This window comes from Bos javanicus, chromosome 21, assembly GCF_032452875.1.
Source record: "Bos javanicus breed banteng chromosome 21, ARS-OSU_banteng_1.0, whole genome shotgun sequence".
In the NCBI taxonomy this organism is placed as follows: Eukaryota; Metazoa; Chordata; class Mammalia; order Artiodactyla; family Bovidae; genus Bos; species Bos javanicus.
The window spans coordinates 24,340,164-24,362,407 of record NC_083888.1 but is presented as its reverse complement, the minus strand read 5'-3'; the positions used below and the strand labels follow the sequence as shown (position 1 = coordinate 24,362,407).

The following is a 22,244-nucleotide window of genomic DNA, read 5'->3' as shown; positions in this document are numbered from 1 at the left end:
CTGGGAAATCCCATGAACAGAGGAGCCTAGCGGGCTACAGTCCATGGAGTTGCAAACAGTCAGACATGACTTAGTGACTAAATCACCACCAACATATAATGGAAAGGTAGAAAAAAGACGTGAAGAAGTTGAAAGATAATAAAAACTTCAAAAAACTGAATATTTAAGAAAGAGGCGGCTTAGCTCTAATTGCATTTCATTTTAAGCATTGGCCATAAGGCTTATCTTTGACAGCACAGTATTTTTTAAAATCCCAGTATTTTCCTTGATATTTGATAACCAAGCCCCTCCTCCCAGGGAAGTAACCACTTAATTTCTTTGGAACTCATGAACCGCTGCAGTTCCTGTGTGGATGTGGTGTGCATGTGCATGCTTAGTCACTTCAGTCACAGCAATTACTGATTCCTGTCCACTAGACCTCCCCTGAGTGGTGGGATCTGTCAGATGCACAGTGTGTGTGTATGATGACCACATGCACTCATACGATAGGCAGGATGTGTGACAAAACTGCTCTGACAAATGTTTGCCTTTTTAAACAAAAAGTGTGCCATATATTTTTATTAAATCATAGAAAACTCATTTGTATACAAATTTTTCCATTCTGGGGACACTGGAATATGAAACACCTGTGTAACAAAACATTTCAAAGATACATCTCACTTTAAGCAGAGACAAAGTTTAAGTTGTCACATTTATTTTTTTTTTTAAATGTTGAAATAATCATTAACACATTATTGGCTTTTTTTCACCTTTGGGCCAGAGGAATAGTATCTCTTGACTCCCCAATTCTCATTACTCAAACCAACCATGAGTTTAAAAAGTGATTAACTTGAAAGTTTAATACAAAATCAATTTCTTTTTTGCAACCATGGGCTTTTAGGGCAAATGCCGAATTTCAGGAGATGGTCTCCTTTCACAGGACCTGTGAAGCTTCTTTTCTACAACAGCAAACATGTATAATGGTACAGAATATATTTCAGAATAAGTTAAATATTAAGACATACAGTATGGCAATAATGTCCTACTTTTCTTTCTACCACGTAAATTTGAAAGTTCATCCTAATCTTACACATCTGTAAAAGGGTGAAGACTGAGGGATCCAGTGATACTGAAAATACACAACAACTGTCAGAACCACATTCTCTAAATGCTTTGGCTGATTATATACAAATGGTCCTGCCAGCATCATGCCTGCATTCGTTCCACGGGGGCTCTAAATGAAGATTCCGGAGTTCACCAAGCAAAAACAGGCAGTGATTTGAATTTTAGGCTGTCACTCTCTCTGCTTCGGAGCAGAGACTCAAAGGTCACACTGTGACATGTCTGCACTCATCCCAAATACTCATATAACATAAACACAAATTAAATACTATCAAACTTATTTTAAATTAAATTGAAGACCACTATTTTTAAGTGCATGAAGTACTCCCCGCTAGCTTCCTGAACGTGTGTTATGGAGCAAGAACTAATATCCCAGGGAACATCCATGTTCCTACATGTTAAGAGGCCAACCCTCTTTCTCTGAGAACTCCCTGGAGTAACACGTGAGACCTATAGGGGGAAGAAAGTAATTCTCCAATCTAAATGGAGGGAGTCTCAGTCATTTTCCCAAACTCCAGTTTGGATTTCAGACTCATTAAGGCAGGAACTCAAAAAATGTGATCTTTGGGACTGGCTCCTGGTGTCACCTGTGGTGACAGTCTGTGTCCTCAGGACACTTCATTGACCCTTAATACTACAACCTCCCTTCCAGCTCCCCTCCGGGTCCTGGGCCCCTGTGGTCAAGACACAGACCTGGCACTCTCCCAGGTGATGTGTAAACAAATCTGGGAAAACCGCATTTCTGCAAGTGTTTGCTGTCAGCGAAAAACTTCTTGGGCTGAGAAAGATAACAGGAAACACTGCCCCTATGACAGCTTCTCACAAGGCCTCTCTTCTGCTCATCCTGCTCTTGAAGACTATGAAGTCGACCCACACACTCTTTGCCTTGCTTGCCCCAAATGGTATTAAACAGAGTGAGAAACTTTCCTTTGGACTACCTTATTCCTGAATTCCGACCAGTGCTTATTCAAGCCAAGTGGTCTGCCGTCTTGTTACCGCAGGTGACTAGGAGAGGAGGTGAGGCTTCTGTGCAGGTTGGGGTTCTGGCTGTGTCTGTTCCTACTGCGGACAGATGAGAACATGGTGTTGCAGCCGGGGACCTTGCATTTGTGCAGCTGGCGGAGGTGCACGGTCTTGTAGTGGGCCCGGAAGGTCCCCTTATTGCTGTATGTCTTCTGACAGAGGTGACACGTCAGGGGCAGCCCGGAAGGTAAGCTGGCGAGGCTCTGGTCAGCCTTCCCCATCAGGACGCAGAGTGGGTAGTCCTCCCCAGGCACCAGGCCTGGCCCATCACAGGTCCCGTCGCAGTCCTCCGTGAGCACAGCGCCCTCCTCGCTGGCCCCGTCTGAGTCCCAGGAGGAGTGGCTGCTGCTCTCCGACTTCACGCTCGAGGTAGTGCTCAGATCCAAGACAGTGCCCTCGCTAGGCAGACCAGAGGCATAGCTCTGTAGGCCGGCACTGCGGACCTGGGCTAGTGGGTACACCAGACTGCCCATCCGGCTCATCCCTTTGAAGATGACAGACGTCTGGGAGGCTTGCGGTGTGAAGGCTGCCTCCTGGTACGCCTCCTGGGCTGTATCTTTCAGGAGGTAAGCTGCCCGGAAGGGGTCTTCACCGCTCTCCAGCGCTTCTTGGGGCAATACTTTCTGGTGGAGGTTTAGGTTTGAACTGTGTCTACAAGAGTGAAAAGGTGGTTAGCAATGGGTAGGGCTGTCATCTTTGTTGTTTTAAAGACAGTCTTCGTTCTGAGTAGAGACACTAGGCAGACACCGGGAAAACTTGTGGCGTGAGGGAAGTGATGCTAAGGGGCTCAGGATGCAGGGCCTGTGTGGTAGACACTGCCCGCTGCCGTCCATCGCTTGTCCCAAGTCAGCATCTGACAAGGGGAGTTGACAGAATGGGTAGTTCTCTTCAGCTTGCACAGTTTGACTGACATGTAAGTTCCTGTACCTCATCTTTAGAGAATGGCTCGACTGCTTCAGTTAGGCCCATTCAACTGGTACACTGGAACCAGGAGATCCCAGAAGAAAACTGGTTACAAACAGTAAAGAACTAAGCAGAGGACTTTATTTCAATGAAACCAGGAGACACGCTCTTCTAGAGCTGTACTGTCCCAAATAACGGCTACTCATAAGCAGCTACTGAGCACCTGAAAGGTGGCTAATGTCATATATTGAAATGATAATATTTTGAATAGACTGAATGACAGGAAATACATTACTAAATTTACTTGTTTCTTTTCACTTTTTTAATGTGGCTATCATAAAATATAAGATTTCCTATGTGGCCTGCATTGTGGACTAGAGCATCTGAACGAAACATCACCACACGGACGTTCTACAGGTGAGAGGCTAGAAGTGGTATATATGTGTGTGAGTGTGCGTGTGTGTGAAATTTAGTTCATATTTGCAACATTTCACTATATACCAGACAGGAATTTTGCAAGTGCAGCACTGTGAGCACACTGCCAATCACCCACCCAATGGTTAGTCCTGAAGGGCAGATAATGAGTATCCATTATGACACATGCCTTTTACTCATAATATATCATTTGGATGTAACTTGTCAATCAATGCTGGCCTTGCTCAGAGATCCCCTAACTTCTGACGAGCAAAAATACTCCTTACTATAGGGCATAGTCTCAAAGGTGACTGGAGAATTATTCTGAGCAGGGAACATACCTCCCCCAGTACAGATCAGGATGCGTGCCAGGGTCAAACTGGGGAAAATATCCTCACCAAAATAACAAGAAATCAGATTTTCTCTTCTAAATCTCCAAAGATGTCTTCAGTGGGGGGCGGGGTGGGGGGATGTTACTCAAAGTGCAAGAAATTTGTTACTCAACTTCTTTTTAATCCTTGTACACTTTCTTTTTTGGGGACATAATCAGAATTATACTCCCAGATCACCCACTTTGCAAGCAGCTCTTCTCCACTGCAACTCTGCCCTGTGATTATGTCAGCGTCCTGGGTTGAAGGGGCAGGTATGTCTCGGCAAAAAACCAGACACTGGATTGACATATAGATTCCAGGATATACAAGTGGTCAAAAAAAGGTCAGACAAACACATTTACTGGAACCCCGTATAGATGTAACAGAGGGATGTAACAGAGGGATGTGATGTAACAGAGGGAACCTCTGGGTCCTGTGCTCAACTCCTGAGGATTCTATGAACGCCAAAAGCTAACATGTGGGCAGCACTCTCTCCTTCTTAACCATCCTGAGGGTTAGACGTACTTTCCAAGGTGCCATGTCCCCTAAGGCCAGTGACAACCACATCTGCAAAACCCTGGGACCATGTGCTGGGCTTTCTGCTTCCAGGACTTTGCTAACACTGTGCCTCCTGCCCAGGTCTGCATTTCTTCACTTCAACCTCAACCTCACACTCCAACTCTCCCCTCCCCTGCTCCTGACTATGTAGATTAGCTGATACCAGTGGGTTTCAAAGTGTGATCTGGGTACCCTGAGTGGTCCCTGAGATCTTTTCAGGATGTCCCTCAAGTCAGACTTGTCTCATAACAATACTAAGACATGATTTTCCCTTTCAGCCTCATTCTCTCACTGGCGTGCACGTGTGTGTGCTAAGTCACTTTAGTCAGGTCTGACTCTTTGCAACCCCATGGACTGTAGTCCATCCACCAGGCTCCTCTGTCCATATGATTCTCCAGGCAAGAATACTGGAGTGGGCTGCTGTGCTGCTACTCCAGGGGATCTTTCCCACCCAGGGATCAAACCCCATGACTCTCAAGTCTCCTGCACCGGCAGGCGGGTTCTTTACCACTAGCGCCGCCTGGAGTGCTATTCCAGAGGCCACATGACATGTGATATTTCAACAGACTGAATGCAGAAGCTGACATGAGAATCCAGTCATCTTCTACTAAAGATACTAGCAAAGTGTAAAACAAAGCCACTTCTCACTAAAGTTCTTGATCCAGAAAATGTAATTTTTCATAAAATTGTAATAAACTAATTTATTAAGTGATGTGATGTACATATTAATTTTTTTCAGTTTTAATTTCTAACACAGTAAATATTGATAGATATACACCCAAACAGACATAAGTTCTTGAGGTTTTAAGAATTCATAAAGGGGTTGTGACATGAAAACTTTTCCAAGTGGTTGGTTTAGATGTAATGCCACATAAAGATGGTTTCTAGGAAACCATCCCTAACTTCTCGAAGAATTTGGTGAGATGCCCTTCCAAGTGCCCATTACAGTCTGTATCCCCCCAGTTAAAGCAGCCACCACAGTCAATTGTAATCGCCCGTGTACTACTGCCTCCCCACTGGCCTTTGTGGGCAGGGACTGTGTCCAGAGCACCTAACACAGAAGGTGATTAAACACTTGCGGGCTAAGTACCCACAGTGCTGTGGCAGTCCCCTTGATGGGTCCTAGGAAGTGCTGTGGGCAGTAACCGTGGCTTGAAGACAGGAAGGCAGCTTCCCTCACAGCAACGCAATTCTCATCTCTGACTCAGAAAAATGGTGGTGGACCTGGGACTGCTAGCCAAGTCCTGTTCAAGATGGTATCGTTTTAATCACAGATCCCAGGGAAAACGCAGTGCCAGTTCTAGATTACTAGAATTAGTGGTTTACATTTAGCATGCGAGATGCTTTACTGTGGTGTGGGGAGGAGGCTCGCATCTCAGATCCAAAAACAGGAAAATATTAAATATGTGAAAAATAAATATGAATAGTATCTTAAATTCAATATGCCTTCTAACTTAGCAGGTGATGTGGGTCAGAACAGTATCATAAATAACAAGGATAATCTGACTGACAGGACTATCCCTTCTTTATAACAACAGCTTATTCGTGAACAAATTCTTCTCTCGGAGGCTGGAGGAGGAGGACCAGCTCACTAATTAGGTGTCCTGGAGGTTGGGTGCAACACCCAGCAACGGAAACAGGAATTTGAACAAATATCACTCCTGCCCTATCCTCTCTGCTCGAGACAATGAGTGTGTTCTTAGGAGCCCTGTCCAGGAATGTGTGTGGGAGTCTATACCTTTTCGCCCTGTTAATAAATTAGGGGCTACAATTTGGACTAAGGCAATGGGGGTGTTGAGCTGCTTGAAATAAAGCTTGTTTGGACAAATGTAACATTTTAATGTTCTGTGAACCATTTAGCATCTCTAATGCTGCAGCTGAGGGCTGGTTTCATCAGAGGGCTGGTTCTCTCCCTAAAACCTCCTGGGATCATCTTTCGGTAAGCATCTTCTTCCTTTTACAGGCTGGGGAGGTAGGCGACCTGAAGCATGTTTCTGTGACCCAAGTTCATCAAGAAAAACAAGACAGGAATGCCAGTGCTGTGTGACCACAGTGATGAGGGGTACTCTAACCCCTGGCAGTTGGCAAGCAGTCTGAATGAAAACCCAGCACCGACAGACCTCTCATCTTTCAACTACATGTCACAGACATGGAAATAACCTGTTAATTGCCTTTACTCTTTGATAACTCAGTATTTCAGACATCTTCAATCAGGCAGTTATTATTCTTTTCAGATAGAGCAATTAAGTAGAAATCAGAGAAAATGCTTCATTCTGTGGACTTCAGTTTGAAATGAAAGTAAGACAAGTTTTGGGAAGCTACGATCCTAACGTGAAAAGCTCCCTGCTTCCCTTGCTCCTCTAATGCGTGACCTAGTTCATAGTTCCTGATATCCCAAATCACTGGGACCAGATGTGTTTCTGAATCCAGAATTCCTCAGGCTTTAGAAAGGCAGAGTGATGCATACACTGTGATATCACGGTAATGTCCCCATAAGAAATCCATTAACATTTCTGTACTGAATATATACAAAACCCCACACAAAGGGAGACTCTAAAAGATCAGATGGCCTCATGTAATTTCACGTCAGGTCTTGTGACTAAATAAGTTTAAACACTGAAGCTGAAAACACAGGGACCTGGATCTATAGGACACTCTTCCTCAGACCGTGGCCCCTGGAATAGCTCAGTGTCCCCTGGGAACTTAGCAATGCAAACCCTCACATCTGGTCCCAGACCTGCAGTGACGGAAAGAGTAGGAGTGGGGCTCCGAAGTCTGCTTTAATGACCCTCCCGGTGACTCAAGTGCACATTAAAGGTTAAGACCCACTGCCCTGGAAGCAAAGATCGCCAGCAGGCGTCTTACCTGTCCCTGCTCCTGCGGGACGGGAAGCTGGCCTTGCAGCCCTCCACTGTGCACGTGTGCATCTCCCGGGAGTGCATGTTCTTCTGATGCATCTTCACGCCGCAAGCGTTTTTAAAGGTCTTCTTGCAGATGTCACATTGGAAGCGATTCTCCTCCTTTGACCTCACTGATGCTGGCTGACCCAAGTGCTCCGGCTCTTTGGAATCTTCAAAACAAGGAAAAGCCATTCCTTGGGTGGACAAGGCACCAAAGAGCCCCCCGGCCAGCAGGTGCTGCTGCAGTTTGATATAGTCGGGAAAAGGCATGCAGGGCTCCACCCTGGTTGTGAGGTGAGGTTCACGGCCATCCTCCTCTGCGTCCCGTGGCACGGTGTTCAACACTGACTTCTGCCCAGTCTCCCTCTCTGAGTTGTGCATGGCCTGCTCAGGAGTCTGGCGGATGGCTCCACTGGACTCACCTCCTGGCCCGAGATAGCAGGGCCTCTCTTCCTCAAGGCGAGGCCTCTCGGAGCTTCCTGCTGGCGTGTGCAGCTCCTCTGGGGCTCCGTCTGACCGGGGGCTGCAGGTCTCCAGCTCGTCTTCGCTGACCACCTGCAGGGGCATGTCTTCGTCAGAGCTCAGAGGCTGCCTCTTCTCATCTGCTGTCTCCATGGTCTCCTTCTCTATTTTGATGGGCATACTGGACTTGCGGGATTTCTTCTTGGGCATGGTATCAAACGGCATTTCGTTCGAAGCCAGCTGTTCCGGGATGGATGAGGACAGCAGAGGGAGGGAGGGCAGCATCCCAGGGGTGTTGGCCAGCTCGGCAGGAGTGGCTGGGCTGCGGTAGAAAGGCAGGACTGGCTGGACAGTCTTCAGGTTGGGGAAGAGCACCCCGTTGTGGCTGAGGCTCGGGAAGGTTGGCTGGCTCCGGGAGTCTTCCACTGCCCCAGCGTAGCCAGGGAGAGGCCGGCAGTCTGGAGGAGTCACCCTGAGGCCTGGGCGCTTGGCGCTCTCCGAGGCAGCCAGTGTCAGGCCGCTCCTCAGGTCTTTGTCCCTGTTGTTTCTGTTCATGGGCATGTGCAGCCGGGGGTTGGGGTTGGCGCTGTGGCGGTTGCGGCTCCTCAGGGAGCTGAACACCATGTTGCAGCCTTCGATGGTGCACTTGTGCTTGATCTTCAGATGGACGGCGTTGTAGTGGATCTTCAGCGTGCCCTTGTCGTAGAAGGTCTTCTCACATGCTGTACAGAACACCCGGCCCTTCTTTGCGCCCAGGCTGTTCCTCTCGGGCTTCACTTTGGCCTCTGGGGACAGCTGTGTCCTTTCGAGCTTCGTGACGATGCTGTATGAGCTGGAGTCGCTGAAGTGGGTGCTGTCTTCCTTTTTGGTGACAGCATTGGGACAGTTGAGACACGGATCTTTTTCAACCTGAAATGGGGTAGAACTGGAAGTGAGGAAGCTGCTGTCAGGGAAGGCTCCATGGACTTCCTGTTTGGGGTCCTGGCTTTGGTCTTGACTCTGCTCCAGCACATAGGGGTCGGGCAGTGACCCTATCAGTGCTGGGGGCAAGGGGTTGAAGAACTGGAAAGGCAGCATGAAGGTCATGTTGTTTATGAGGTTCTCGAAGGGGTGCACGCTGCTGGGGTTTCCTTTGTCCACGGGAGTGGGGAGGCTGGCACTCCGATGGCTGCAGCTCTCGATGAAAGCCCTGATGTCAACGTTGGCCGTGGAAGGTGGGATGACAACAGACTGCTCTTCTTTCTCCTGAATTGCCATGAGCTCAACTATGGACTTGGTCTCTCCAAAACGAAGGAACTGCTGTAAGGTGGCCACCTCCTCCTCACTGGTCATGATGCTCCAGTGATCCAGCACTTTTCCCGATGCATCCTAAACCCAAACCAGAATTTAAAAGGACAGTTAATTTACTGTTCCTTACCCTTCCCAGGTGGCTCAGTAGTAAAGAATCTGCCTGCAATGCAGGAGACGTGGGTTTGATCCCTGGGTCAGGAAGATCCCCTGGCATAGGAAATGGCAATCTACTCCAGTATTCTTGCCTGGAAAATCCCATGGACAGAGGAGCCAGGTGGGCTACAGGCCATGGGGTTGCAAAACATTCAGATATGACTGAGCGACTAAACAGGAACCACCACAACCTTTTTCTCTAAGAAAGGAGCCATGCCATGTGGTTAGGGCCTCCACTAGCATCATGGAATACTTTTGTATATATTAGAAAAAGACACCCCTGGGAGTGCTGGGCTTGATGAGTTCAGTCCTCACTCACCCCACTCTCCTAGGAAAGAAACTCTCTGTGGAAAAATAAACTGCACAAATGTGAGTGGTGGTCCAGAAAACAGAAATAAAATTATATCTCCCAAGCCTAAGGGAAGTTTGGTGATTATTTTCCAGCCTATTTCAAACCAATTGGTAGTCATGCATTAGGCATAATAATTTTCTCCCACTAAAATTAAAATATGTATCATTTGAACAACAGTAACTTCTTTATCTAAAGAGTATAGATGGGAAATCAGGCCTAGATATAGCTCAAGTATTTATTTGCTGCAGGTTGAATGATCTTTCCCAAACAACTAACATCAAAATACAAATGAACCTGTATTGATCTATTGCCTGTGTTCACAAAGCAGAGTGGTAATTACACTGGAGTGTTGGAGATTTTTCAAACTCTAGAAAGACCTAACTTTTCCCAAAACTACAATAAATATTTTATCACAGAACATGTATTTGATGGCCTACTGAGATTTTTCACAGTGCATGTAAGAGTTTTGAAGATGATGAGGAATGTAACATCATAAATTTTTCATGCGCTGGAGGTTCAAGGTAATTGATTCCATATTTTTAATCCTAACACTAGAAAGCAAGATTATTAGGATCATTAAATATTGATCTATGTCATAATGTAAGAGCATAATGCTGCTTTACATAAAAGGTGGTTTCTGGCCTGCTAGGGGTCCCGCACTCGAGGTGAGCCAACAGGGTTCCAGAGGAAGCCTGCAGGTGTTGTCAGAGTCAGAGAGAAGTGGGTTCACATTTCCAGTCTGCTGCATGCAAACTGAGGGACTTCAGCAAGATCCAGAAGCATTCAGCCTCTCTTTTCCCACCTGGAAAATGGGGATAATCGACCTACCTTGTGAGATGACTGGAAGAGGGACTAAGTCAGTAAATGGTTGTTTTTTGTGCTTGTTTCAAGTTTATGGCCTAGCTGAGTTAGACTGAATGTATGTGAGTCTTGGAAATACATTCATCTGCCCATCTCATTGAAATTTTTACCAAAGTCAGCTGATATTTTCTAGCATAGTGAAAGGGAAGAAAATGCTGTAGCTGTTTCCTATGTCAGAGAAATCCAGGAAACATGTTCTTTGCCTGTGAAAACACCTCGACAGCCTCTCTGGATAGGAAGCATAAGGTCGACCCCTGGAACACAAAGAGAGGTGAAACCACTCTGCAAAGCAGAGAGATGAGAGAAGGGATGAAAGGCATAGGATGATGGAGTGATGCAGAGGAGAGGCAAGAAGGCTGGAAGAGAACTGGTAGGAGAGACAACGAGTGACAGCACGCCCACAGAACTATCGCAAGTCATCGGGGACTGGGAAGGAAGATCAGCAACTGCGTGGATGGCAGAGGGCTTTAAAGGACAGGAAGGCATGGGATGAAATTGAAACTGTCTGCTATGCCCTTCTGCAACGTTAAGTTCCTCAACCCCACACCCTCAGTAAAACTGGAAACCAATGATGTTGTGTGTCAGTAAATGCTCTGAGGATGATAAAAGAAATGGAGGCAGTGCCAAGGATGGGGCCAACAGCTGACTGTGCGAGTGAGTATGCAATGTTGGCTGTGCAAGCTGGTGAGTGAAACCCAAATCAGAGAACATGTAATGGTCCAACTCCCTGAAGTCTAACAGATACCAGTGCCTGTGTGCTCAGTCATGTCTGACTCTTTGCAACACCACGGACTATAGCCCGCCAGGCTGCTCTGTCCATGAGATTTCCCAGAGAATACTGGAGTGGGTTGCCATGTCCTCCTCCAGGAGATCTTCCCAACCCAGGGATCGAACTCACATCTCCTGCACCGGCAGGCAGGTTCTTTACCACTGTGCCACAAGGAAAGCAATGGATTTCTCCCAGAATGTGAGATAGGGCTGAGGCCAAGATGAATGACGATGAAAGGGAGGGATGACTACTGGAGGCTGGAGCACTGATGGCACTGCGTTACACCTGTCCTGCTCTCGGGGAGTGGCGCCCACATCCCTGTACCTGTAGCACGTATCCTCGGATGTAATCCTGGAGGGTCCAGTCCAAGGCGTGCAGGATCTGGAGGACTTCGTCTTGCTTCAGCACACTGAAGAGCCGGTCCAGAAGGATCTTCAGGCGGACAGGGATGGCCTGGGTCCCATAGAGCATAAGGCTGCTGATGTCGAACACCACGTTGGACTGGACGATCTCCACCTGGCTTGTGGGGTACATGGCGGGGATCCTCAGCTTACTCAGAGCTGAAAAAGGAAATTGAAAAAATGTTGTTTTTCAAGATTCTACCTTTAAGAGAAAAACACCGCTTGGGAAGTGGGCTAAGGGCTAACTCTCAGTTATTTGTGCCAATGGAAAAGCCACAAATATGCAAACAATTAATAATCTTAATGGCTATTTGGCTCCACGTTATTCACAGGAACCTCTAAGATAAAATGGAGCACCCTGAGAGGCCTCTTTTCCCCTTTTCCTGTGGCATGCCTAAGAAGTACAACAGCCACAGGTAAGGACCACACCTGGGAAACTGGTAAAAATGAAGGTGGCAAGTGTGTAATCAAGAGGATGGAAAACCAGGAAGCACAGGGCCTGGGGGAGAACCTGGACTTGGGTTCTCCCCCAACACCTCAGACTGGGGTGGAGCCCCAGTCTGCCACCCTCTTAGCTGTCAGGCTCGGCAATTGAGCCCATGCTGTCCAATGCAACAGTCACCAGTCAAACACAGGTGTTCAAATTTAGATTTACATTAATTAACATTAAATAAAACTAAAAATTCAGCTCGCCCGCTGTGCTAGTCACATTTCAAGGGCTCGTAGCCACATGTGGCTGGTGTAGTGCTGGGTTGTCAGGTTTAGCAAATAAAAACACAGGAAGTTCCTGTTAAACTTGAATATAGATTTCAGATAAACAACAAATAACTGGGATAGAATCTTAAACCAAAAATATTAATTGGGATATACTTAGGCTAAAAAAATTATAGTTTAACTGAAATTCAAATTCAACTGAGCATTCTGATTTTTCATCTAGCAACCCTGGGCTAGAGGCTACTTACTGTATATGCACAGAATATTTCTTTCATTCCAGAACAGCCCTGAAGCACCACTTTCTACATCTTCAGAAGGCAGTGGATAAACACTTTTCAGAGTTAATATCCAAAGAGATAACACATACAGCTCTTAGCCTGTTTCCTGGCACACAGCAGTAACTTCAGATGTTAGCTGTCATTCGTGGATATTAAACCTGTTCCTGAGTAACTGCGTTAGAGGAAACACTACAGGCCAAGGGGGGAAATGGTTACCGTGAGCCACCCATCCATGTCTGCACTGCTCACACTGACGGTGGTTGATCTTCCCTGGTTTGAAGCTTTGGCAGCTGCAGTTCAGAGTACAGCCGATAGCCTACAGGAGAGAACACGGCGACACCTGGCATGTTAGCGATGTGTGGAAGACACACAGCATCTACAGAACAGAACGCGTTCCTCCACTGAGCAGCATTGGCTAAATGACCTGTGCCCACTGCATGCTAGGCCCAGACATGCGTACTGTCCCCTGGAAAGAGGAGCAGCTCACCCTGGCCCTGGAGACAGCAACACACTACACAGATATTCCATATGCAAGGCTGGGTTACAACCCTAGAGCTCTTTATTAGAAAGGATTATAGGCAGGAAGGAGATATCCTGCTTATTATGGAAAGGGCATGGAGAGGGTGAAGAAGAGTCACATTCTCACTAAATCTGTAGGTTGACCAGAACAGCCACCCAGAAAGGGAATACTGGGGCTGCCTTGAAACAAGTAAATAGGAGAATGATCCGAACTGAGAGTAATGCACATGTGTACTTCGTTACTCCCTCCCCCAAACAGGGTAGATGCTGAATATCAAGACAGACCTGGGGACATGCAATGGCTGACCACACCAAGGATCATTCCCTGACTGGACTGTGTGACTGACAGCCAGACGCAGGCTGGACAAGCCCTGCATCAATGCCCAGGTGCAGGTTAAGGTGGTGGGTGTGGCTTGGGGGTGTGGAGTGTGCAAACATACGACTGAAATAGAAGATACAGATGTATGTGTCAACAAAGTTCTAGGATTAAGGACAGAGGTTCACATATATTTTTAAGATGGATTTTTCAAAAGGGGATAAGAGGCCTGAGGAATGTAATCTATTATTAAAGAGAAAAAGCTCTCACTGGAGCTCTGTCAGTGAGATTTCTGGGAGGAGGCGCTGGGCGAAATCGTTATGATTCAAGAGAGCTTGGACAGCTGGGGAGTGTCCTGGTGTTTGCAGGCATGAGAAAGCCCTACGATTGGGGTTTAACCTCCATGTGACAATTAAGGGACTGTGTGGCCTTGTGTGTGGACAGGGAAGGAGAGAATCTGGCTGAGGACACATTAAGGAGCATATTAACTAGTCTTCACTTAAAAATCAGTTGTTGGTAGGAGTGTAAAATGGTGCAGCCACTTTGCAAAATAGTCTGACCGATTCTCACAGTTACCTTACCACCAACTGATTCCACTCCTAGGTTGAAGCTGAAGAGAACTGAAAACCTATGTCCACACAAAACTTGTACCTGAACTTTAAAATCAGCATTATTTACTAGCCTCAAAGTGGAAACAACCCCCGTATATATTGATTGATGAACAGATATACAAAATGTGGTATGTCCATACAATGGATATCACCAGGCAATAGGAAGAATGAAGTACTGATACCTGCTAGAACATGTGTGAACTCTGAAACATTTATGATAATGAAAGAAACCAAGTACAAAAGGTCACAGGCTGAATGATTCCACTTATGTGAAACGTCAAGAACAGGCTAATCCATAGAGACCCGAAGCAGACTAGTGGTTACTGGCGTTGTGGGGAGCAGGTAGGATGAGGAGAGACTGCTAATGGGAAAGGGGGGTGTTTTTTTTGTTTTGTTTTCATTGTTTTTAAAGACAGCTTTAAGTTGAGACTATATTAATAGTTCACATATCATACAACACCCATTTAAAGTAAACAAATGATTTTTAGAATATTCAGAGTTGAACAACCATCATCACAATACAATTTTAGAACATTTCCATCATCCCCAAAAGAAACCCTGTGAACAAGTTTATGACAGACATATGCTTTCATGTCTTTGGGATATATTCTTAGGAGTGGAACTGAGGGATCATATAGTAACTCTATGTTTAACTTTCTGAGAAACCCCCAAACTGTTTTTAAAGGTTTATTTTCCCACCAAGGTATGAGGGTTCTGATTTCTCCACATCCTCGCCAACACTAGTTATGGTTTGTGTTTCTATTGTAGTTATCCTACTGGGAATGAGGTGGTATCTCATTGTGTTTTGATCTACATTTCTCTGATGGCTAATGGTGTTCAGCATCTTTTCAAGTGCTCAGTGGCCATCTGTGTGTCTATTCAGATCTTTTGCCCATTTTTAAATTGGGTTGTATTTTTAGTATTGAGTCATAAGAGTTTTTTATATATGCTAGGTACAAGTCCCTTACCAGATATATGAGTGGCAAATACTTTCTCCAATCCTTGGATTATCCTTTCACTTTCTGCATGATAGCCTTTGAAACACAGATGTTTTCAATTTTGACCAGTTTCTTTTTGAGGTAATGGAATGTTCTAAAGTTCTTAGATAGCAGTGATGTTGCACAACTCAATGAATACAGTGAAACCACTCAGTTGAATTTTATGGTATGTGAATTATATTTTGATAAAAATATAATTTTTAAAAATCAGCCCACTACACTATTAGAATGGTTGAAATCCAGAACACTGACAGTATCAAGTGATTGTGAGGATGTGGAACAACAGAAATCTCATTCATTTTGACAACAATGCAAAACATAAAGTAACTTTGAAACTCAGTTTGGTGGTTTCTTACAAAACTAAACACACTCTTATCACACAATTCAGTAAACTGTATTCCTTGGTATTTAAAAGGAGTTGAAAACTTATCACACAAAAACTGCACATGGATGTTTACAGCTGCTTTATTCATAATTTCTAAGATTTAGAAGCAACCAAGATGTCCTTTAGCAGGCAAATAGGTAAATAAACTGTGGTATGCCCAAACAACAGAATATTATTCAGCATTAAAAGACATGCACTATTAAGCCATGAAAAGACATGGATGAAAAGTAAATGTACATTACTAATTGAAAGAAGCCAATCTGAAAAGACTCCATGCTGCACGATTCCAACTATATAACATTCTGGAAAAGGCAGAACTATGGAGACAGAAAAAGTTGGATTAAAGCTCAGCATTCAGAAAACTAAGATCACGCATTCAGTCCCATCACTTATGGGAAATAGATGGGGAAACAGTGTCAGACTTTATTTTTTTTGGGCTTCAAAACCACTGCAGATGGTGACTATAGCCATGAAATTAAAAGACGCTTACTCCTTGGAAGGAAAGCTATGACCAACTTAGCATATTAAAAAGCAGAGATATTACTTTGCCAACAAAGGTCTGTCTAGTCAAGGCTATGGTTTTTCCAGTGGTCATGTATGGATGTGAGAGTTGGACTATAAAGAAAGCTGAGCACCAAAGAATTGATGCTTTTGAACTGTGGTATTGGAGAAGACTCTTGAGAGTCCCTTGGACTGCAAGGAGATCCAACCAGTCCATCCTAAAGGAGTTCAGTCCTGGGTGTTCACTGGAAGGACTGATGTTAAAGCTGAGACTCCAATACTTTGGCCACCTGATGCGAAGAGCTGACTCATTGGAAAAGACCCTGATGCTGGGAAAGATTGAGGGCAGGAGGAGAAGGGGACGACAGAGGAGGAGATAGTTGGATGGCATCACCGACTCAATGGACATGAGTTTGGGTAAACTCCAGGAGTTGGTGATGGACAGGGAGGCCAGGTGTGCTGCGGTCCATGGGGTCACAAAGAGTTGGACACGACTCAGCGACTGAACTGAACTGATGGAGACAGAAAAAAGACCAGTCGTTGCCAGGGGCTTGACAGGGGTTGGGGAATGAATAGGTAAAACACAAAAGGGCATTGAAAATGCTTTGTACAATGATATAATGATAGATATACAATGTTGTACATGTTTTTCAAACCCGCAGGATGTACAACAACAAGCGAGAACTCTGAGGTTAAACCATGGATTTTGGGTGATTATGATGTGTCAATGCTGGTTCATCAATTGTTATCAACCAATGAGGGATGCTGAAAATAGGGCAGGCTATGTTTATGTGGATGTAGGGGTTATATGGGAAATCTTTGTATTGCGTTGGCCAAAAAATTTGTTTCCATTTTTCGGTAAGAAGTTACCAAAAAACACAAAGTTTTTGGACAGTGCAACACTCTCATTTCAAATCTTCTGTGAATCTAAACGTGTACTAAAAAAAAAAAATAGTCTTTTTTAAAAAAATCAGTGACCTTACTTAAATACAGGTTAAAATTGGCATGATTTGACTGTTATCTATAGTTTCTTTTGGATTACAATGGGCCTGAACAGAAGAACTAGACAGAGATTTTCAGGTGAAGGAATAAGGCTGCTGATAACTGAGGTGTGCAGCAGGTAGCAACAGTGTTACCTAGTCCCTTCAAGAGGCTATGAAAAAACAGGAAATCTAGGGGAAAAGGGCTTCGCTCTGTACTAAGTCATAGACTGTAACACAAAGAACTCCAGATGATCAGAACAGCCTCTCACTCTAATCATGCATACATTCTCATCTGGGGTACACCATCCCCAAAAGGTGAGAACTGGTCTATTCTTTTTATGTATAAAGCACACATACACATACATAAACAGATATATAGTAGATGGTGTGACACTAAAATTTTGTTGGTGAGGCACAGTTAGGAAAAACATTTCCAAAGTCTCCTTAGACGTGTGTGGGGATGAATAATGAAAAAGATTGAGAAATATTGCTCTAATGAAAGACATTATATTACTTTTTCATTATAGAGTTTCTACTTGTATATATATATTGGAGAAGGAAATGGCACCCCACTCCAGTACTCTTGCCTGGAAAATCCCATAGACTGAGAAGCCTGGTAGGCTACCGTCCATGGGGTCGCAAAAGAGTCGGACACGACTGAGTGACTTCACTTTACTTGTATATATACATAGACAAATGTATTACATACATAAACACACACATCTAGACTCATATACACATAATTATATAGTTATCTTGGCTGGAAGTTAAAGGATAAAGATGAGTGATGGTTTAATTTCTATTACACACTGTCAAAATTTAGAAGAGCATCATTAGGTTAGTTTGCAGCATTCCTATGTCGTCCAGCTTCTAAACTTCTGCAACTCTCTGAACATCAGCTCACAGGTGAACCAATCATCTATATTCTTTTTTTTCACAGATCTCAATAGCTACCAGCACACTAAGCACTACACTTCTGAAATATTTCACCACCTACATTCTACAAATATGACTGTCTTCAAGGAAATTTTTAAAAGAAGAAAAGTTCTTATTTTGGATAATGTCCCTCAAGATGCATTCACTTTTTAAAAACAAGGTATTTGAACTATACAAAGTGAATTCACATTTCAAAAAACAGGACCTATCTGAATCAGAGAAAGATGTCCTTGAGCACACACCTCCTCTACTCACTAAAAAGTGCTTGAAAGGCTCACTATTTCGGACCCAGGACAGCAAAACTATAGAAGGAACAATTCCAAACCCATTTCATAGCCTAAGGTTGAAAGTAATTTTTTCTGCATCTCCTGACACCTAACTCTGTGATGCTGATTTCGCCAGCATCACAGACATTCTGAGCTGGGTAATTCTCTGTGATGGGGGCTGTCCTGTGCATTGTAGGATACAGAGAAGCACCCATGGTGTCTATCCACAGTAACACCTCCCCTCTTCCCCAGTTGTGAAAACCAAAAAGTCTCCAGACATTGCCAAATGCCCCCAGCTGAGACTCCGTGATCTAACCTGACTATTCAGATACAGAAGCTTTTAGTTTGGGGCCTGAATTTTAAGCAGCTTTATCTATAATTCCAGTGTATGAATGCTGCTTTATTAAAAAAAAATCATGTAGTTCTATATGAACTTATTTGAATAAGGCTTAATACAGCTCATTAAACATCTATGGAAATACATCTCAGAGGAATTATTTATGAACTAAAAAAAGCTGATTACAGAGTCTAAGAAAACTTCCAATATTAAAATCCTTGGGTTTTTCCACCCATCTCAGAATTCCACGATGTAGTAAAATTATAGCACCATTATCTAAAGACAAATTAAAACTCCTAGAGTGAAATCAAACCAAAAATTCTAATTACAGGACGAAAAGTACTCATGTAAATCAAAATGGAAAACTCTTTAAAACTTACATCCTTTCTTTTAGAATTCTGATACTCGTTCCATTCTTCAGAAACATAAAGCAGATGTTTACCACATTCTGAATTCATCAAGGCATGATTATGCTTTTTACGCACTCATTTTAATCAGACTATTTCTGAATTGTTATTAGTCACTTTGATGCTCTACAAATCAACATTCAGAATTCTGGCTTGCTTTTTTGTCACTGTCATTTGCTCATTCATCCACCCAGAAATTACTGACACACCTAGCAAGGGATGGATGCTTTAGTTATTTGCAGTCTTGGGCTGCAAAGTCTGGAAAGTTATGACCTAGATATTAGGTAGATTTGAGGGCCCTACTTCCTCTCCTGGATACCTGTCATCTACCTTGAGCATGGCTAGATGCTGCCATGGGCCTCCTGTCAGAAAGGCTGACTGCAGTTCCTAGCAGCAGCCGGAATGGGCACATGGTGGGGAGCATGCACAGACATCCACTGCTGGACAGTGTGGGCCTTTGATGGGATTTGAATTATTGAGCTTGAGAATAGAAACTACCCACTTCAAAGCTATTTTCATCTCTAGTACATGCAAACATTTTCATATCACTGAAGATAAATTCAGGGGGATACTCTTGGGGAACCAGATGGAATGCGGCAGGGGGAAAATCACAGGACTTTTGGGGTTTCCAGACTCATGATACTGACCATCTGAGGAGAGTCATTTGTAATCTGGCTCAGGAACAGAACTGAATTGCATACCAGCCAGACAGCTTTGTAGCATCAAGTTAATCTGCCTTAATAGTAGCCACTAGCCACATGTGGCTATTTAAAATTAATTAAAATAAAAATTCAGTTTTTTAGTCACTGTAGTCACATTTCAAGTGTTCAGGAGCCACAGGTGGCCAGTGGCTACTACACAGGACAGCAGAGACAAGAACATTTCCATCATCACACAAAATCCTACTGGACAGTTCTGAGTCCAATGGTGAGAAGAGCTACTCTTCCAGCATCTGTCTGTCCACACGGCGGCATTAGTATGGAATAGGTGATCTCATTCAGTCCACACTGCCTCACTGTGGGGCAGGAATTATTCTCAGGAAACTTAAATTTATAGAAGATCTGTAATTTTCACAAGGTCACATAGTTTGTGATGGTGATTATTTATCATGTGTGAGGGACTGCAGTAAGCAGTACCAATGAGCTATTTCATTTCTTACTACCATCCCATTTTATAGATGAGGAAACTGAAGAACTTATGGGCTACTTGAAAGTGGTCTCAAATTTGGATATTGAGGGCAGGTTGTATCTTGGAATACCAATATTTGGTACTAACTGCATTTGTATTTATGGTTTCATTTAATCTCAATGGCAACTATAAGAACATTAAAGTTTCACATGGTAAAGAAACCCCATTCATTGAATAAATATTTATTGTTTATGAGCCAGGCTTTCTAAACTCTGGAGGCTAAAGTGTTGAATGAGAATGGTAAGTCCTTGCCCTTGAGGAGGAGGGAGACAGAATAAACAAGTAAACAGACAATACCTTTTCAGAATAAGGCAGGTGCTATTAAAGAAACATGCAGAAAACTTTGCTAGCAATTTTCCTGGGTGGCATGGGGAGGTGGGGTAGTGCCTTTCAAACAGGGTCATCATTAAAGGCTTTTGAAGAGAAGACACCTGAACTGAGTTCCAAGGGATGGCAAGGGGCCAGTGAAGAACTGGAGACCGAAGGCAGAGGGCAGAGCAAGTGCAAAGGCTCTGGGGCATGAAAAGAGGCTGGAGGTGTTCAGGGAACAAAAAGGGGCAAGGGCAGCTGGAGCGCAGTTATAAGTTCCATGGTAGAAAATGACGGTCAGAAAGGTGACAGAACCACTCTGCACAGGATCTCATGGGGAAGGCCAAGGAGTATGGATTTTGTCCTGAGTCTAACAGTGAGTCATTGAAAAAAGTATGAAACTATTAATAATATGATTTGCCTGCTAAAGTAACACCTCTGGATGCATAGCTGGGGAAACTGAACTCCTTCCTAAACTCCTTCTCATCATACTGAGCATCTTTCTCTGAGAGACACTGCAATTAATGAGGCACATTAATGAGGATATACAGATAGAGAGTGGAAAAGACCAAAGAGAACAGCAAAACTGCCGTTGCTACCAGGCCTATGACAGATCTTAGGTCCTCTGGGCTCTGGTGATCTGACTCTGCACAGACAGAGCTACCAAAAATACCTATGATAAAAACCTCCCCAAACGTTGTTCCATAATGAATCGTCCCTGAAAGGGGCAACAAGACAAGTGAAACTCCAAACCTTGTGGCTAGCATTGGGTCTGCTATTCCGTAAGCTTTCCAACTGGTATTAAGAGAATAAGGAATAAACCAATGAGAGAGCCGCACCATGCTTATTAATTACAGACACACATCCAATATCCTTTGCCTGATCTGCCTTGGTAAAGAATCTGCCTGTAATGCATGAGACCCAGGTTTGATCCCTGGATGGGGAAGACCCCTGGAGAAGGTAATGGCAACCCACTCCAGTATTCTTGCCTGGACAGAGGACCTGGCAGGCTACAGTCCATGGGGTTGCAAAGTCCAGTTAGTTGCTCATGAACGAGCGACTAATAATTTTGGTGGCCAGATCACTAAGGACTGATGTGTGTAAGTATAAGTTGTTGCATAGAGGTTTACAGAAAGCTCTTTACAAATGGGAGCTGACTCAGCTGGAGGACTTTTTTTTTTGCCATTCTTCCTTCTTCCCTCTTGGAACAAGAGCATGATGCCTGGACCTCATAGGTGCACATGAGCCCAACCTTGAAATCAGGCCCTAAGGATGGCTGAGCAGAAAAGATGGCAACTATTATTTAGGAGCTTTTTCACTAAGCAGCAGCCAAGTGCCATTCCTAATTTACACACTGATCTTCCTATTGACTGTAAAGAGTCCCTTGGACAGCAAGGAGATCAAACTAGTCAATCCTAAAGTCGCTGGAAGGACTGATGCTGAAGCTGCAGATCCAATACTTTGGCCATTTGATGCGAAGAGCTGACTCACTAGAAAAGACTCTGATGGGAAACACTGAGATGGTTGGATGGCATCACCAATTCACATGAACTTGGTCGAACTCCTGGAGATGGTGAGGGACATGGAGGACTGGCATGCTGCAGTCCATGGGGTCACAAAGAATTGGACACGACTTGGTGACTGAACAACAACTTCCTATTGACTGCGGAGAAGGCAGCATAAAAATTATGCAAAAAAACTACTATTAATAGTAGAGATCACCAAGGCCAAGTTTAGAGTTTATGGTCCTCTCTTTGAGTGTGAGATTCTAAGGTTGGGCCAGATTCTCAGTTCTAAGAATCATAATTTCCCAACTTGAAATCAAAGGATCTGGTCTGCTAAATCACAAATCACTTTTTAAAAGTCACCAAGCTTTGGAGGAAAAGTGATTCAGGTTGTTCCAAACTGTATTTTTAAATGTTGAATATAGACAATTGC

At 44.2% G+C, this 22,244-nt stretch overlaps 1 protein-coding gene across 2 annotated transcripts in view; it reads right to left on the bottom strand.

Moving 5' to 3' along the window:
* Nucleotides 1-522: 522 nt before the first annotated feature.
* The window catches only part of BNC1 (basonuclin zinc finger protein 1), a 28,683-nt gene continuing 6,961 nt past the window's right edge, over nt 523-22,244 (bottom strand). For both annotated transcript variants that reach the window (XM_061394534.1, XM_061394536.1), the window contains exons 2-5: nt 12,767-12,866; nt 11,482-11,717; nt 7,236-9,100; nt 523-2,775 (exon numbers count right to left, since the gene is read on the bottom strand). In XM_061394534.1, the coding sequence (XP_061250518.1) occupies nt 2,094-2,775; nt 7,236-9,100; nt 11,482-11,717; nt 12,767-12,866 (2,883 nt within the window). In that variant the 3' untranslated portion in view covers nt 523-2,093. The remainder of the gene's footprint in view (nt 2,776-7,235; nt 9,101-11,481; nt 11,718-12,766; nt 12,867-22,244) is intronic.